The sequence below is a fragment of the Triturus cristatus genome, chromosome 3_2 (assembly GCF_964204655.1).
Source record: "Triturus cristatus chromosome 3_2, aTriCri1.1, whole genome shotgun sequence".
Lineage (NCBI taxonomy): Eukaryota > Metazoa > Chordata > Amphibia > Caudata > Salamandridae > Triturus > Triturus cristatus.
This window is the reverse complement of record NC_140584.1, coordinates 1,087,457,976-1,087,476,862: the sequence shown is the minus strand read 5'-3', so window position 1 is coordinate 1,087,476,862 and position 18,887 is coordinate 1,087,457,976. Positions and strand designations below refer to the sequence as shown.

General features: G+C 45.6%; 1 protein-coding gene across 2 annotated transcripts in view; it reads left to right on the top strand.

The window, feature by feature from the left end:
* The window catches only part of LOC146859174 (3 beta-hydroxysteroid dehydrogenase type 7-like), a 160,291-nt gene that overhangs the window by 85,044 nt on the left and 56,360 nt on the right, over positions 1 to 18,887 (top strand). For both annotated transcript variants that reach the window (XM_085649849.1, XM_085649848.1), the window contains exons 2-3: positions 10,601 to 10,773; positions 14,964 to 15,119. In XM_085649849.1, coding sequence (XP_085505975.1) covers positions 10,626 to 10,773; positions 14,964 to 15,119 — 304 coding nt within the window. In that variant the 5' untranslated portion in view covers positions 10,601 to 10,625. The remainder of the gene's footprint in view (positions 1 to 10,600; positions 10,774 to 14,963; positions 15,120 to 18,887) is intronic.

The following is an 18,887-nucleotide window of genomic DNA, read 5'->3' as shown; positions in this document are numbered from 1 at the left end:
GCAATAAAGTTTTATCACATCTTGCCAATCCCAAGGAAATGGCTTCCCATAGAGGCAATGAGTTTCTGTAACTTAACATGCCTCACTCGCTAGGCACTGGACTTTGAGGCCCTGAACTTTCTGTCCCAGTAGCTGGTTATCTCAGGCAGCCATTGACCCCTTCAGAGGTCTGACCACTTTAGCTTGAAACCCCAGCCTATAAAGAAGAAAGGTTCTCTTACACAATCTTTCTCTGGAATTGATCCCAGCATGTTTAACTCCAGTCCACTAGCTGTCAAGGCCACCTCTTTCTAGGAAAATGTTTCAAATCGATCTGAGGAGCCTGTTAGTTCAACACCACTTCTCTGCATGAATAATATGTGAATGATTCAAGTTCTAACATAGTTCTATCAAGTTCCCTCTCTATATCTGCATTTGTGCATTTGTTTTCTCAATTATCAAACTTAAATACTGATTATATTGCAACTATATCACTAACTAAATGACTAGCCCAGAGCTTTCGTTTTGCCTATTATTTTATGTTCAGCCATTATGTATTTGTTTTCTAGGTGAAGTGCAACCTTTGGAACTTTCTGTACATTCTTGTAGTTGGTTGAACTACTCTCATATAAAGTGCTCTGCAACCCTGGGTGCTTTGCCTGTACAATATAAAAGCACCTAGAAGTAAATTTTTAAACAAATAAAATCTCACAAAGAAAGATCATCTAAAGTGAGAGCAGAGGAGGACCCAGTAGGGAGCTTTGGGGAATGCCAGTTGGCAGGGTGGTCAGCAGTAAGAGAGAGTGGAGACCCTCGAGACTGTTAATGTGACTGAAGACGAGGGGAGAAATAGTCAACGGCTATGGCCATGGTCCAAGTGAGGCACGGGTCATGAGCACAACTTAGCCATTGGAAGCCTCGGCAGCAGTTGAGTGGCTGAAGAGAATGTGTATAGAGGAGAAGTGTTTATAATGAACAGAGAAAGGAAGATAGATTTAAGTAAGGTAGATCTGCGGGCCATTTAAGTGAAGCGAAATTCACAAACTTCTAATTGCAAGGTATTAAGTAGCTATAAGTTTAACTGGTAGAATAAGTTGGTTGTATACTGTTAGACTTGGCATCTTTTGGCCTGTTTCCCCTTAGTTTTTGATTTCTGACCTCCCGGTTTTGACTCTGTTTTTGCTGGCTTAGTGTCTCTGCACACTTTTCTCACTGCTGATCAATGGTAAAGTGCAAGTGCTCCTGTTGTAAACTGTGTTATGGATTGGTGTTTCCACGATTGGCATATTTGATTTACCTGTCAGTCCCTAGTAAAGTGCACTGAGCATGCCAGGGCCTGTAAATCAAATGCTGTTAGTGGGCTGGTGCACTGAATTGTGCCATCCACGCAAACAGCCTGTAAATGTAACTCTGGCCTGCCATTGCAGAGCCTGTGTGCAGTCTGGGACTGTCATGTTGACTTGGCAAGTGTACCCACTTGCCAGGCCCTAACCTTCCCTTTTCTTACATGTCAGTCACCCCTAAGGTAGGCTCGAGGTACCCCTGTGGGCAGGGTGCAGTGTATGTGAAAGGTAGGACATACACTGGTGTGTGTGGCATGTCCTGATTGTGAATTACTGCCAATTTCGTTTTTCACTATTGCAAGGCTACCTGTTCCCATAGGACAGAATAGGGAGGTTGTTTATAACATCTTATAAACATAACTGGCCTAGGGAACTAGGTAGCAAAATAAAGTTTAGTATGCCTGAACTCAGAATCTAAAGATGCATCTTTTAGTGAAGGTGATTTTTACATTTGATAAATTAGGTATTTACTTGCGCAGCAATCCAGTAGGCCTCTGCTGGGGTTGTGGATTGACTGTCTGGGTTTTGGATGACAGGGGCTAGGGAGGAGCCGTGGCTCCAGATAGTCTAGGTGGGTCAGGAAAGGGCTGAATAGACCTGGGCTGCATTTAGAATCGGGGAGGAGATTTCCTTTCACCTGAATGGGCCTGGTCTGCCTCTAACAATGCCGTCTCCACCTCCTGCCAGGAAGCCACACCAGAGAGGGCAGAACTGGTTCTGGCTGGGCACAGACACTTTCTGCCTGAGAGGACAAAGGATTTTGGCCTATAAAAAGTGGGTCCTAAACCCCTGAACTTTAGAACTCTTTTGGAACAGGAAGACTGCCAAGAAGAAGAGTTGGAGAAGCTGTGAGTAGGAACTACCACTTTGCTGTGTGCTTTGCTGTGTTGGCCTGCAGTGGCTGCTTCTGTCTTGGGCAGTGAAAGGACTGGACTGAACTTTCTTTTTGTGAGTTTCTCCAAGGGCTTGAGGTAGAGCTTGTCCCCTGTTCAAGAAGTCTTAGGAACAGCAAAGACTTCAAGTTCTTCTGCCCTCAGCACTGGGGACTGCGTGTTTTGTGCTGCAACAAAAGAAAAAGCAACCCTACGCCGTCTACGACGCCGCTGACGACTCCTTGTCCTGAAGGTACCACAGTGGGCACTGCTGCAATGCCTCACCACGACCCTGGTCTCACCGACAACACCTGCTGATGCTGCCACCGAGACGCTGCTCGCACCGCGACCTGTGGACATCGCACTCTGCAACGCCTCGCTTCACGACGCCGCCTTGGTATCTCCGACGATGACGCTCCACGCCGAAATTGATGCCGCTGCCTACACCATTGTTCGAGGGCACCGCAGCCTTGGCCTACAGACACCGACGCCATTGACTCCAGATCGTCAGCCGACTACAGCGCTTCAGCAACGACGATGCCGCTGCTTGCACCGTGACCTGCCAGCACCGCGATGTGCACCGCATCACTGGTCTCACCGACGGCGCCATCTGACACTGCCACCGAGCCTCTGCTCGCACCACGACCTGAGGGCATCGCATGCCGCAGCACTGCACTTCGCACCGTGGCACCTGACGCCTGCCGACACCAGCGCTCCTTACTTCAACTAAGAGGAGTTTGATCTGCAATGCTTGTGACTTCAAGGGCCCAACAACTCCTGCACCAACCACTAGAACCAACGCATGTGGACGCTGTGCTTTCGGAAGCTCAACGAGAGTTCGCTGACGCCCTGCATTCCAAAAGGTACTGTTTTGCTGGTCTTCCCGACACCATATCTGGCCCGTGACGCAGCAGTGAGCCAGAACTGTTTGGATTTGTTTGTTCTGGACGCTGTGATAGCCCCAGAGGTAGCTATCGACTTCAAGGAACTGTTTTTCAAAGTTATTTTGATAACTGAAGATTTCTAAGTACTGCATTGTGGATTTTTATCATATTTGGTCATGTCTTAAGTATATAAAAATATTGGATATTTTTCTAAACTGGTGTGGTGTCCTTTTGTAGTGCTTACACTGTATTCCTGTTGGTTATGTGCAAATGCTTTGCACACTGCCTCTGAGATAAGCCTGACTGCTCGTGCCAAGCTACCAAGGGGGTGAGCAGGAGTTATTTTAGGAGTGTAACTCCCTTATTCTGACTAGAAGGAAGGGTCCCTACTTGGACAAAGGTGCAAACCCTTGCCAATTAGAGACCCCAATTTCTAATATATACCAACAATTCAAGAGCTCAGGTGAAAAGAAAATATGGATTTTGGGTGATAATTGGCTTGACATGAGGTGTCAAAACAGATGGATGTTTCAGCAGAGGAAGAATAATAGCATATTGTCAAAAAAGACTAACCTTGTCCTCTGGATCCACCAGGAGTGATGCACTCTTCCTCCACTCTCCGCATGAATCACACTCAGTAGTAGAGACAGGGAAAGGTTAATGGAGGGAGAGAGAGAGAGCAGAGACACTGGATAGCTCCACTCTGACTTGACGCGCTGCTGACCACTGACGTCTGTAGCTCAAAGTGGATATCTAAAGGTAAGATGAGGCGACTTTAAAGCGATGTATTTAACCCTAACAATGAAAAGGACACAGGCTAAAATTATCTCTATGTAACCAAATGTTGTCCGGCTAAGGGTGACAGGACTTAGACCCTTAATGATAAAACATCATTCTCATATTGGAAGACCTGTCAGACAAACGAAAGTCCAGTTGTTGCTCGGATCACCTCAGTTTCAAGTTGACACATTGGATTTTGATCTCCTGTGGGGCACTCTATCTATAAAGAGGCCTTCCTCAGGATATTTCCCCATTAATTATATGACCCAGTCTGCACAAGTTATCCTTTTAAGTCTTTGTTCTAGAACTTGAGTCTAATGGTTGTTGTGTTGCGTGCCCTACTGCTTGTTGCGCCATTACATGACCTCAGTTCATGGCCACGGTCTCCCAGTCTTGGCTCTGCAGGTGATCGCTCTAGCGCCTGCGCTGCTAATTCCCTCAGGTATTTAACATAGCAGTGAGTGTCTTCCGGGTTTGAGTCTTACAGGTCTTCCTGCGTCTTGTTTGGCAGATCATGAATTAGCCATAGACATGAATTTGCCACATTTGATCCATAATCCACCATCTGTTGCCTACTAAGAAAATGCATCTAGTTCAACTTCATCAAAAGGTACAAAAAATGCTGCACATGGATTGGAATGCATCTCCCTACACTTTGCTAGCTGATTGATGCATTCAGGCATTAAAGTGATGAGCATTTCTGACAATAGGTGTAAATATGCCAGTGGGGATTACTGGATTTGGGGACATGCCTTTTTGCGTTTTTATCACAACAGGAATCACCACCATGCTTAAATATATAGGAAACAGGGAGGAAATAGCAACTCCTTCATTGTAACCTGCTAAGCTCATCTCTGTAAACCACCATGAATCATTCTCCTGAGCTTTACCCACTGTTCTGGGCTCCATTACTTCCTAGCTATACAAATATCTTTACGTACATACATGACATTGATGTCAATTAATTTTTTATTGTAATGTTTTCAAAGCATCAGCTATGTCAGATTGCCCCTAAGAATTCAGAAAACCATCAAATATTTACATTTCCTTCAAGTCCCATAAAGAGGAGATCGGAAAGAAAGGGATGGCCCTCGCAGCAGGCCTGGCACGGATGTTTAGGCACCTAAATGGGCCATCCTATACCCCGATACTTGAAACCGCCAAAGCAAAAATAATACCAACCCTAGCTTATGGGTGTGAAGCATTGAGAGGCAGAGACATCTTGGTCCTGGACGAAATCCTAATACATATATACAGGCAGATCTTTCATCTTCCCCATTGCACTTCACCAGCACAAATCAGACTTGAGCTTGGGCTAACAAAGCGGATTCAGGCGAGGGGATCCGCTTTTGCTACTCTCTGTTATAAGCTAAAAAATGCAGAGCCCAATTCTATTAACTACTATGGAGCATATTATCAAGCATGCCGTTAAAATTATCACCGCTTTAGCGGCAGAAAACTGCCGCTAAAGCGGCGATAGTGAGCTTGATAATATGCCGCAGAGAATTCCAATAGAAGCCCATGTTGACACCAGAACATGGGCTTCTGTGGGAATTCTCTGCGGCATATTATCAAGCCCATTATCGCCGCTTTAGCGTCAGTTTTCTGCCACTAAAGCGGCGATAATTTTAACGCCGTTTCTTGATAATATGCCCCAATGTTTGGGGCATATTATCAAGAAACAGCGAGTGGGGGGAAAAAGCCCCACTCGCCTTTTTCAAATATTTCAATGATACCATCGAACTGCTGGCCTGAAGGAATTGTGGCTAAGATCAGCAAGCCTAGATCCATTCAAAAAGGCATCATCCAAATCATCTAAATTATCAGCATCATTAGTGGATAGGGCAACCCTAGTGAAACGCCAACACGCCTGGGTTGTATTGAAGAGCTACACATGCCTGAAACTTCAGCAGTACCTTGCGAGAGCCTGAAATCCCATGCCGATTGGGTGGATTCCCGTCACTACCATTTATTAAGCCCTGGATGAGGACAGCTAGAGATATGGCCTGCAGGTTATGCGGTTTGGCAGTCGAAAACCTGGTCCACACCATCTGTCTCTGCGCAACCACACTAAGAATTCGCCGGATACTTTTGTGCCCCCATTGGAAACAGCAAGGGGTGCTTCAATACATCAGATGCAAGTTCCATTGCTAGAATAAGTAATTACAAAATATACAACATTCAACCCCTTACCAAATATTCACGTCCCAAATTTGTTAATCGAAAATGTCCCACAGAGAAACTGTTGAATTGTTTTGGGATTTATATTTATTATTTATCAAATAGTAAAAACATTCTCTCTCTTTTCTTTAAGTTATCATTAGAGAAATATAATACATCACATATATTTCATTCTGCATATACAATATTCTTTAAATTGTATCTCAAAACAAAGGAGCCCCAATTAAATACGGAGAGAACCACATCATTTCGGTACATGTCTCCACAAAGAACACCAACAAACAAATAAAGAGCAAAAGACACAGACTCAAAACTTAACAATTTAACAAAAAATCACAGAATAACAGTACATTCCAACTAAAAACACAATTACAAATCAAAAATCACATTTCAAATATACAAAACATCAACACAAATGTGCATTTGTGTTGATGTATTGTATATTTGAAATATGTTTTTTGGTTCGTAATTGTGTTTTTAGTTGGGGCTCCTTTGTTGAAGGGGTTGAATGTTGAATATTTTGTTGTTTTTCTCCCTGGTTTCCCCTTATTTGCTGTACATTGGGTAGAATAAGTAATTACACTCATGGTGTGGAAAAGGCACTCATATAAGCAGAAGAACATTGCCAGGGGCCCACAACCCAACCTGCCAATTCTTGTCGCTCCTGCTGCTTCCCTGTCTTCGAGTCCCACCCAAGTTGCTCAACGAGAAAGAACCCTGAGTACGGTTATGGGAAGCTCAGGTGAGTATGGGAATTTGGTCTTGGTCTTTCGGAGAACTCGCCTCCAGGACCGTCCTGCTATCATTATCACCTCAGGATCCTCAGGTGTGTCTCTACCCCTACCCACCAGTAGCTTCCATAAAATTCCTAAGTCTGGAGCAAGTGGGTCCACCTCCCGGGTCTTGGATTGGAGGTCTCCTATCCACCTCGCCACCCACTGTAGTTGGGCCGCTAAGTTGTATTGCTTAAAATCTGTGACCGCTAGTCTGCCCTCTTGCGTTGATCATTGCATTTTTCTAATAGCGACCCGCTTCGGACCCGTGCTCCACAGGAAGGATGTAACTATAGAGTGTAAGTATGCATGCCATTTCGGGGTATCCATATTGGAAGTGTCATGAAGAAGTATAGTAGTCTTCAGAGGCGGCTGGTGATATTTGAAGGTGGTAGGGCGTGGAGGTCCGGGTTTAGTGCCCAGTGGTGGGAGGGGGTAGGGCTCGGGAGTGTTCACCCCCTGAAAAAGTTTTGAAGGACGGAGTAAAACACAAAGTAAATGGGCTCAGGCTTGACCTTCGCTTTATAGAATCCCAGTGCATTCCATTTCCGACTCTGCCGTGGGTCACTGAGCGCTTCGCCTGCATCTCTGTCCACAGACAGGCATGTTAACTTAACCCCGCAAAATTAGTGCAGTAAAAAATAAGTGCCACAGGCTCTTAATTAATGCATGAGTCAGAGTGTGCAGGCCAGGCTCCCGTGCTGCTCTTTTCATTTCCTCTGCAAACAGCTGATGGCCCTCTAATACAGCCGCCCCCCTCTTACCTGAACTCCACTGTCTGACAGTTGCGGTGTGTAGTCCAGAGTCCACAGGGCCCTGACAGAGGTCAGCTGCTGGGTCACCTGCCTTTTCCTGGCGGGGTTGTTCCCTGTTCGTCCCCGGCGCGTCCAGCTGGGACTGGTAGTCTCCCCCAACCCCAGGTACTCGGCCAGCAGGTTTAACCCTGCCACCAAGTTTTTGTTCAGAGGGACCGTCAAGGTTTATAATCACGTGACCATGCCCTCCAGTTCACCTGTGTAAGTATAATAGAGACACGTTGATTGGTTTAAGCGTGATCCATTTGCACTAGGAACCTGAAGCTATAAGACCTAGAGATATGTAAAATCATGTTGTTTTGACTAGGCCTGGGCTAAAATTTCGTTCCATTCGCGGAAATTGCGATAATTTGACATTTTCGCGTTCCGCGGAAAGCGCGAAAATGTCAAAATTTCCGCATTCCGCAGCTTAGCGATAATTTGGTTATTGCTCGCGCTGTAAAATAATACATTCTCGCACGCGCACGATCGCCTTACCTGAATCCCTGCGTTCGCTGACAAGTTTTCTTGATCCGGTCGCGTTCTCCATGAGATGTTGTATTGTTTTTAGCCATTTGCGCTGTCTCACGACAGTTCGCGCCCGCATGACGTCATGCGTCGCGCGATCACGTCTTTCTTCTCGCGATCATGCACCGCGAGACAACTGAAAACAAGATGGCCGCGCCCGCGAGCAACCACATGGGTAAGTTGGCGAGCCGCAACCATGCAGAAAATCTCGCGAACATGCGGGAAAAAAACGTCCGCATCTTCACGATATTTCCGCGTGTTTGCGATAATTTTTAACATTTTCGCGATAATTTGCGAAAGTGGATTTCGCAAATTCCGCCCACCCCTAGTTTTGACATGATTAATGTGTTGAACTGTTAGATGCTTTCAAGATAGTCGTTTAGCTCATCTTAGTACCAAATTAAAAAGTATTCACGCAGGGAGCATATGTGAGTAGGCATACCTTATCATATGTAAATACAACTTATTTGAAGTTACACTATGACATTTGCATTTCAATATTTTGTTTTTTTGATAAAAATGTTAATGATTTGAAAATAGTGAACACCTGTACAAGTACCAAGTAAAGAATCTCATTGGACCAAGGTGATACAACACCAAATAGTATCTCAGTGATCTGGTGTTTGTAGTTTCCATCCATGGGCAAAGTCTCTTTTGGCCACCATCGAGGCCATACCCACCAGAATGCGGTCACTCCGTTCCCGAGAGGGCCACTTTAGCCATCAGGTCGATACGGTATCCAGTCCTCTGGTCATAGTTCGCCTAATCTGGCTCCAGCACTCAGCAACAATGGGGCAGTCACAAACGATGTGAGGGAAGTCAGCATTTGGGCAGGTGCATTGAAAACGAGTCGGGCAGGAAGTTTACCCGCATGCCATAGGTGGAGATGGGAAAGAGAGGTGGCATGGAAATATTCCAGTTTGATTAAGCGGAGGCGGAAGGATATAGCCATTTCTTGGGGGCCATTCGAGCCTCCTTCCAATCCACCTCATCAAGCTGGCTAACCCATGCCTCCCATTTCTGTCGAAGGGCTGCAAATCTGTCTGGGGCATTAATGACCTGGAGAGATATCCCCTCTATCTATCATGAGTTTGGCCTCAAGGGGGTTAAATTCAGGTAGGTCGACCATGCCCGCTTGGTGTCCACATAAGGCATGTCTGAGGCAGCTGAATAGTTTTATGACAAAATGTAAGGATAGTCACTCACCATATTTTATGTGTGATAGAGAAAGCAGACATTGCTCATTTTACAATACTATTTCTATTTTTGGTGCAAAGTATTAAAAACAGTTCTGAAAGAATAGAGGGGGCCATTACGATGGAGGTCGGACTTTTGTCTGACCACCATCGTTTGCGGTAGTGGGACCGGCCACCTACGAGGCAGCCTATCTACCAACCGCATTACGATGTGACCGCCACTGCGGCGGTCGCAGGCCCTATTTTTTGCATTGCGGCGGGGATGCAGTCAGCAGCCCCCGCCGCAATGCATAAAAAGAGTCACTTGTATATCCCTGCACTATGTGGCAGGCACCATGTGGTGCCTGCCACATGGTGCAGGAATATGTAGGGGGGCACCATAGGTGTCCCTCAGTGCCCTTGCCCCAGCCCCAGGGATTGTGGGGGGTCCACTAGGGGCCCCCAAATCTGTTTCCGTCAGCCGTTTAACGGCAGGTTGACCGCCACAGAACGACCTGTGGAAAGGGATATTATAATCCCTACTGCGGTGCCTTGTTGCCACCGCCGCAATGCTGGCCTTCCGGGGCGGTCCGACAGGTGGTCGGAGAAAGACCGCCACCTGTCCGCCCGACATAGTTATCTGGCGGGCAGAAAACCTCATTCCGATGGCGGGCCCTCTGCAATCATAATGAGACCTATAGTATCACATCTTGCAAATATGCTCAACTTTGTTTTTCAAGATGTTAAATTATAAAGGTCCTTGAATGTGTAAACAACTATTTAAAAGGCTAATGGCAATGAACATCTGTATATATGCAAATAGCTTGTTTGCATATTAGAATGATTTGTTGATATCCACCTGCCATGATAATGCTTAGGCATTTTTGTGACGAGTACTGAAAGGGAGATGGTTTGATGGAGAGATCTAGAGTTTGCATGTGAGGTTGGCAATGTCAGTGGGAAGATGTCAAATCCCTTAATCTGTACTAGTTTGCTATTTTTTGTATGTTCAGAGGTATTGTGATTTATAGGAGGGAAAGCCAACAAAATCTTCTGTGACTGGCTGAGATATAGAAAGATCCTTTACTCTCACACTCTAATTTTACATTTAATATATAGTACAGTTTCAAAGCCAGCAGATTACTGTATGAGTAAAATACCAAAATGTTAAGATTAATTTACATTAACTTGTCAGTCATTATATATTCCCGCTCACACTTCCATCCAGTTGTATCTTGTGTAAAGAGACAGGTGTGGCTGCTCTGAGATCAGTTTTCCATGGTCTTCCCAGACTCCAGGCTAGTCTCATTCTGAAGATGGCAGCAGGCTTGGTGTACCTGGTGACTGGAGGCGGCGGGTTCTTGGGGGAGCGCCTTGTGGAGCTGCTGACCAGAGAAGACTACATCAGTGAAGTCCGCATCTTTGACACCATGGACAATGAAAGCGTGAACGCTTTTGCCACAGGTAGGATTTTGCCATAACTTATCACACAGTCAAAATAGGCAATTTGCAAAGCAGAAAAGTTGCAGTAGTCAGTCACTACATTTAACGCTCTAAGGCCCTGATTCCGGGTTGGTCGTGAGAGTCTGCCCCGTGCGTAAACTCCTATTTACACATAGGTGTGAATTACGAGTTGGTAGGTATTTAATGCATCCGATAAAAGCATACATTGTTCACCGTATCGTGCGGCTTTCAGTGATTAGGCACTAAATGCGCATGTTATTCCCCACCAACTCGTAATAGGTGTTATTTATCGCACGCAATAAATAAGGTATCCTATGGCATTGTTATTTATCAGCTGTGATCAGTAGCCCCAGCCCGTCCCCTCTACACCGCGTGTCAGCTATACTCCTAGGCTGCGGAGATTACAGGGTTGCAGCGCTCAGTTCTCACCTTCCGCCTCCCCTCCAAGATCCGGTCACCCAACAATGCTGGCTGGGCCCGAAGGCCGATCTGCACAACGGTGTATCGCCAGTTGGGGCCACAAAGTCCTTAAAGAGCGGGCCTCACAGGGGACACCCGCCCGTACCGTACCTCCGGCCCTCACCGCCTGCCGCAGTCGATGGCCTGCATACTTGCGGATGAAATGTTTGTTACGGCCGTGTGTTCCTGTTAGTCCGCGATCGGGTGCCCGTGCCTCATGGCCTGGCACCCATGTGGGGAGCCGCGGCACTCGAGTTGGCAGCGCCGCCGAACTGGGCTCCAAGCGGGACGCAGGGGCACACCACAGTCCGCCCCTCGCGGCTCCGACCACTGCACGGAGCGAAGGCGTTCAGCAGAAAGCAGCACTGGCCGCACCTAAGCTCGTACTGAGGGCATTCATGTTTCAGTAGTACTGAAGCACTGGTGTCACATTGCATTATTTGTGGGCAGGAGAGATTGGTTCAGGGCTGGCATAGCTACCCGAAGAGGTCATTTAACAGGTTGTTTTCCTTTATGGCCAGGTTCACTCTGAGTTTGTGCAGTAATTGTCTGATACTCTCTTTTGCAAATATAACTTATCACTCATTTCAGGGGATTCTTTTATGCAAGAGGCTCGTCAGTAACAATATGGAACTAATTGTGTGGTGCCACAAACTACCGCGCCCCATGAAGTCACCCACTCAATGATGGTTTCCTCTGCTTTGGATACAGTGCCGATGCTCCTCTGTCCTAGCCAGGCCATTACCTAGCGGCACACTTTAAGGTTTTTAAATTTGACCTCTTATAAGTGTTCTCCCTTTTATGTCATGAGCATGAATAGGGGAATCCAACTGTGCTGCACATCAGACCCTAGAGGACCCCGGACTCTTTCCACATTATGAAACACTGCACTCTGCCACCTATGCCTTTTGTGCGCATGTTGTGGTGTGAGGGCTTGTGCATTTAGCGGGATGAGAGGCTATAGGATCATTTTCATTCCTACATTATGTGGGTGTGAGGCACAGAAGCCTTTTCTGTAGAGCTTGCCGAGGGAGGATTTCTTTGACCAGTTCCAGTAGCTCAGTGGCTTCTTCTTCAGAACTGGCCTCCTCTTTCTTAATCTCTTTCCCATTTCAAGTGATCGTATTTACAATTGCCCTGATTTCATCCTTATAATGATCCAAGCGGTTTTGGGCTGAGAACCTTGAATGTCCCAAAGTGTGTGAAGAGTTGGATTGAGAAGAGAGCCTTTCCTGAGGCTGGCATCTTTTTTGTTGCATCCAGCACTACATTCCAGTATCTGTGGGGTTTCAGGCCAAGAGATACCCACGCTCCAGTGGATCTAATAGGAATATGGACTCTTGACTTTCTCACCTTCTTGATGGGGTCCAGTAGGTCTGGGGCTTCCTCCAGTGAACAGAGAGATGCTGCAGAACCTTTGACTACACAAGACCTGGGACCTCTGCAGATTGCCTTATATTAAATTGTTCCTAGAATGGCTACTGTGACATCTCTGGGCATCATGATTAAGCATGCTTCTCAGTGACAAAGAGTCATGTGCACCATCTGTACCAAACTGCATAATTTTGTGTCTTGAAATTTCAAGAAGTTCCACGAAACTATTGTGGAATTATGCTTTTATCTTTAAATGTTGTTTACCGATATCTTGTATCACTGTTGTTATCAAGTGCGCACCTTGTGTACAGTCGTCTTGGAGGATACACGCAAGAGACGGGCTTTGAGCAGAAAGTGGCCCTCAGTGAGAAATCTTATGTGTGAACCAATCTCCTGCTGTTATCCTGCAAGACTTCTTTTTATGCAAGTTGCACGCTCAGATAAGAAAAAATGTGAAAACACATAATGCAAAAATTCAAGAAATTTTATGTGCTTTGAGGAATTTCTTGATGTTTGCCATTGTAGTTAAAATTTCGTATGTGGCTAGTCGTACTGAACAGACCAGCACTTCAATATGAAACATTTCGCACCTTACTGTATAGAGGTTTTTTTCCTAGGGAATGCTGCTCTCTGCGTCTGATTTCCTGATAGAATAATGGGGCATGTGTGTCTATGAAGGCGGTGGACCAGGCCAATACGAGGATGTAGTAGCTGTTAATCGTGCTTTACTCCGTCCATCATTTGTTGCCACAGCATTTTTTGCCCTAAGTGGGAAGGGGAAGTCCCAGACATGGGTCCCTGGGTCGCTGTGCCACTGGATTCAAGCTAGCCTGGCTGATAAGGGGTGATACCCCGAAACCGGTCCCAGGATGCTTGTTTCTGGTCCAGGGAGGACCCGGCTTAGCAGTTCGGGCTTGACTGTTCCCATAAGGCACAGGGTCAAGACAGACTTGCATATGGCTGGGTCCAAACTGGGGTGACATAGTGAGCAAAAGAACAATGGATTCAACCCAGATCTTTTGATTGGTGGGTGAATGTTAGATTTATTTAGCATTCTTTTCATCATTTGTTGCCACAGCATTTTTCGCTTGGGACAGAAGCAGTTCTTGCAACAGTCCTATCTCTCCACAAACAGGTTATGAGATTCTCTTAGGAGAAGGATACTTTCTTTATACTGGTATAGGGTTGTGACTCTAATCCTTTATTCAAGGAATATTTTCGGATGAATACATGCAACACCAACTACAAATAGAATATTTTCATTTAAAAGAGTGTATGACTTGGCTGCAACAGGCAGGCTGTAAATACAAAGCTTCAGCACAGTTGTTCTGTATAGATGGGTTTGCATATGTAACCCTCCCTCGAGCCTTGAGTGTATAAAGTAAACACCTTATCTGGGTGAGCAGAGGATGGCGAAAATGAGATGTTGTGTCATCTGCATTGTGACATTTGCATGATAAACAGATAGCCTGGCATGCTGCCTTTTTACTTTAGGAACTGTATATTTTATTGTATTTATTGCTTTATTTCTATAGCTATTTACTACCTTTTTCCGAGGCCCTAAAGAGCTCCAAAGACTACTAGATGAGTGGTTCCAACTTCTCAGGGGCATGGATGAAGAAGGAAGGGAAGGGTGGTAGTTGTAGTGGAGAGTATTGGTGTCGTGCGGGACTTCAGACTGGCTGCCGCGGCGACCAACCGCGCCTTCAGCGTCTGGAGGATGGCAAGTGGATAGACTTGCAGGCTGCATATCCAAACTGGCCTCCTTAATCCTTACTTGTAGGTACCAAAAAACAATAAACACAAGGGCTCTTTTTAGAGCCACCTTATATCTTTTCACTTAATTGCAAATTTTTATTATTATTTTTTTTTAAATTTCGGGTGCGCGCTGGGTGCGCACTCGGCGATATTTTTTTTCAAAATATAAATCTTTTTTTTTGCCCTACAAGGTCCTACTGTGACCCCCTTACAATGCCTAGTGGGTCAATATCTCCCCACTCTGCCCCCTTTTCAAGTTCTCCCCCTTTGTTTATCACCCCCTCTTTATGCGAGAGACAAAATGGCGGCCGCCGCATCCTGATTTCCACCGATTCGAATGTTTACTGACATCTAACAACCAATCAGAAGTGCGCTCGCGCACGGCAAGGTGCGCGCACAGTACTTGCTCAGTGCGCGCACGCTGCGCGCTTACAGATATATATATTGATTTAAATGCTAATTTCTCAGTGGTTGCATATGGCCCTTGTCGTCTTTGAACCGAGAAGCCGCCACATCCTAAGCTTTGTTTGCAAAGGTGGGATCATCAGTAGTGTGGTCCTTCTTGATTTAAGGCTTCTCTGGTTGTTTATGTTTTGCAGCAACTACTAAAGTGACAGTGGTCAGAGGCGACATCACTGAGTACAGTCAGCTCTTGGAGGCCATGAAAGGGGTCCATGTGGTGATCCACACAGCTGCTCTTCTAGACTACCTGGATCTGGAGCCCTTTTGGAAAATGAAGGCCGTCAATGTTGGTGGTAAGAAAGCATGAACCCGAGATGGAAGCAACCTCTTTATTCTGTTGAAATAGAGAAAAACATGTAATGCAAAGGACAAATAATGTGAAAACCTTTCATGGGAACAGGGTGAACGTCTTAAACAGCAAAATCAATACTGCCGGTTCAGGAAGGTGCTTCCTCAGTCTAACCTATATTTCAGTCTCAGGCATTGTTGTGCGAAAAGGCTGTTTTCTCAACATCACCCCATTTCACCATCTTGTTCAGATCCTGTGGCATAACAAGAGCACCATAGGTCCTAATGCATGAAAAGATACTGCACCCCATCCACTGATTTGCTAGTAAACAAATAGTCTCAAATTAGGGGGATGTGTGCCCCTCACCACTCTGGACCCGGTGCAACTGCATCTGCTGCACTACTAATAACTTTAATTCATACAACCCTCTGGCCCTTCATGGACAACTGAGTTTGATGGGAGCTACACTTGTCTACTGAACAGGTCAAGTGGTGGGGGGAGGGACCTATATAGAAGAAGTCGGAAGTGGTAGGGGTGTTTATGGAGGGAGTGCTGCCTCATCTGATGATGAAATAAAGTGATGGAGTAGGATTTGGAGTAATACAATTTCCAGGTAAGTAATTGAAACCGGTCCTAGGATGCTTGTTTCCAGTCCAGGGAGGACATGGCTTGGCAGTTCGGTCTGGACTGTTCCCATGAGGCACAGGGTCAAGACTGATTTGCATTTGGCCAGGTCTAAACTGGGGTGGCATGGTGAGCACAAGAATGCTGGATTTAACCCAGATCTCTTGTCTGGGGGTGAATGTTTTGATTTGTTCTGCATTCCGTCCATCAATTGTGTGTCTTTTGCAGGTAAGTAATTGATACATGTTGCTTCATCCAAGAGTGTTTCATGTGCTGAAAATCTATCACTCTGTCACTACACATTTCCTGTGTCACTGAGAGGTAATTAACAAAACAGTTAAAATTCTTAAAACATTTTCAGGTAAATTATCGCTTGCTATGTATTTTCCTTTTTAGATGACAGCAAAAAGTACAAGCTAAGGATGGCTATTACCTTTAATACACAGAATAAGGATCTTCGCAGTTGTACTCCTTTTCTGTCAGTGTTGTCCTTGGTCACAGTGCATTGCTATTGGAAGAGCCAAGGTGTTCTCTATTTCATAGGTCGAATGTCTACCTTGACTAGAGGGCAAACTTAGTGGCCATCTTCGGGTGGGAATGTTTCTATCATCAAGGGAATTTCACCAGTAATGATCTTACTGGCTTTTTTACAGCTCGAGTAGTCCCAGCGGGTCAGAAAACTTAATCAATGCAGACCTGCTCTTAGATTCCTATTACTTTTACATAATTATGCAGTGTTTTCTAATGTGGGAGCCTTTTTAAAGGCTTCCATGCGGGCACAACTTTGATGCACTGAGGAGATATGTTGTTGCAGTTTGGTACTGTATGAGATATTTTATCCTTCTGGCTGTATTGGTCAAATCTTAATTTAAATTGTTATGATGTAAAATGTTTTTAGCAATATCAGTTCTTGAATAACTTTTATGGCTGCCACAATGCTGCCAAATAATGTTTTGAATTGAATTGAATGATCTTAAAAGGCAAAATATATAGTTTCTCACAACAGTTGGGTCTGGAATTTGGTCTCTGTCATAATAACTGATGGACAAATGTTTTCGTTTTAACAGTTTGATGGGCAATTGGTCGCCGGCACAATAATTTGAACAGTTCATGTTCTTTCTACCCTGGTAGCCTCTATGTAAATCTTCTGTGCCGGAAGGTAATATGTCCATATGAAGGACAAACATTCTCAGGGCCAATAACTGTGATTGGTTGATGTTTGCTGGGATGTTAATCTTGTGGGAATATTCTGCTACTGACAAAGCAGGCGAGCGTGAGCAAAGGGCCTATGGATTGGAAATGGGAGAGGATGAGCCGGTATAAGCGAGGTGGGCCCTGGAAGTAGAGCTTGGGATCCGGCTGCTCCCGGAGCCTCACTGGTTCCACTCCAGCAGGAACAGAGACCATGACTGTGGGGTTGCCATAGAACAGAACTCAGACATAGCCGGTAGTCCGTGGTGTTGTCTCTCACTGTTCCCAACCCAGGTAGATTTTTATTACATCCAGTATTGATGCCAGTAGGTCCAAGAAGCTAATTCCCACCACCTGCTGCCACACTGTTATCCACCTCGGATCCCAGAACCCTCACTGCTATGGTAGATATTTTCCCACTTGCTCTGATCTTAATGTTTGTGCTGTCCATTCCACCTTCGACTCTTTCTCTAATAATTATGCTTCCTTTCTTTCTTATGTTTTAACGATAGCATGTGAAACTTTTAAATAAAGAAGCATTGGCAAAGCCAGTAGAGGAGGCAAGCATGACATGGCAAGCAGCAACAGGCGGAAGGGGAGTGGAAGTTGTAGTGGATGTCACTGGGAAAGCAGCAATGGGGGAGGATGACAGGTGAAGGAACAAGTATGGTCTAAGCAACAGTGGACAAGCTACAATGCGGGAGGGGAGCGGGGGCACAGGGCAAGCAAACAACAACATGGATGGATCAGTGGGAAGCAACAATGATGGGCAAGCAACGATGTGAGAGGAGTAATGGTGGAACAAGAAACAATGAAGACAACAGGATAGGAAGAAGAAAGTACCTCAATCCTAGTGCAAGCAGTGGAAGGACACTAATCAATAGAAGCAATCAGTATCTGGTCTATGTTGCATGGAAGGGAGAAACAAAGAGAAAGTGATACTGGAGCCACAAATAAGACTGACAATGAAGTCAACAAATGGTAAGCAGTGGCCGGGCTACAAGCCCCTTTTTAGGTAACAAGATGCGCATGCGCTGTCTCAGGGTTGAAATAACAAACATAAGTCACTGTGACATGAGCATCATCATGGTTGCTGCTTGTATGGCTGCAATGCGTCAGAGACATCAAAGCAGGGCTATCTCTACGCCCCGCAGTATCACGAGTGACAGTAGGGGGGAGGGTGCTTTGGCTTCTGCATGCTCTTGTATGTGCACCTGCATATTTGTCACTACATATGCTTTTTTTTACTGTAAGGCCATTATGTGCCTGGCATTGCCCCCTCCCCCAAGCTTTCACTAGCCCTCTGTGCTTTCTACACCCCCTTTTGCCATCCGCACCCACAGTGTTCAATCCCATTTTACTAGTGCCCCCTGTGCATTCCATACCTCTTTGTGTCCCTCTGTATCTCCCAGCCTATGTTTCCCTGTGCCTCCCTGCCCACGCTTTCCAGTGTCACTGCGGCTACCCTACCCCCACTTCCCTCTGCATTCTTGAACATGCACATCTCTGCCAGGTTTGCCCCTGCATCTCCCTGATTTCTCATTACCATGTGTTTCTGTGTTCCCACGCCTCCTCGCCCCCCTGCTCACCTTACCCCCTCCTGCTTGCCCATCTTGTACTGTGTATGAAGCAAACCTTTCCTCTGCCCATTTAGGATCTGCCCTGTCTCAGTGAAGATTCAGAAACCATTTTTCTGCAAGAAATTCAAAAGACTAGCATTGACAGTACTTGTTTATAAATGTGTTGGGGGAGCCTCGTGGGTCAACTCCACAACATGTGATTCTGGGCAAATCACTTAATCTCCCCGTGCCTAACAAACAAAAATAAACAAATTGAATGTGTCCGTGTGTAACGTAACTGGTGCTCATGTGAAGCGTTTTAATACCTTCGGGTCGAGTTCGCGCTATATAAAACTGCAAAAAACAAAAAAATTGGCAACACTGGAAGGGGCAGTGGG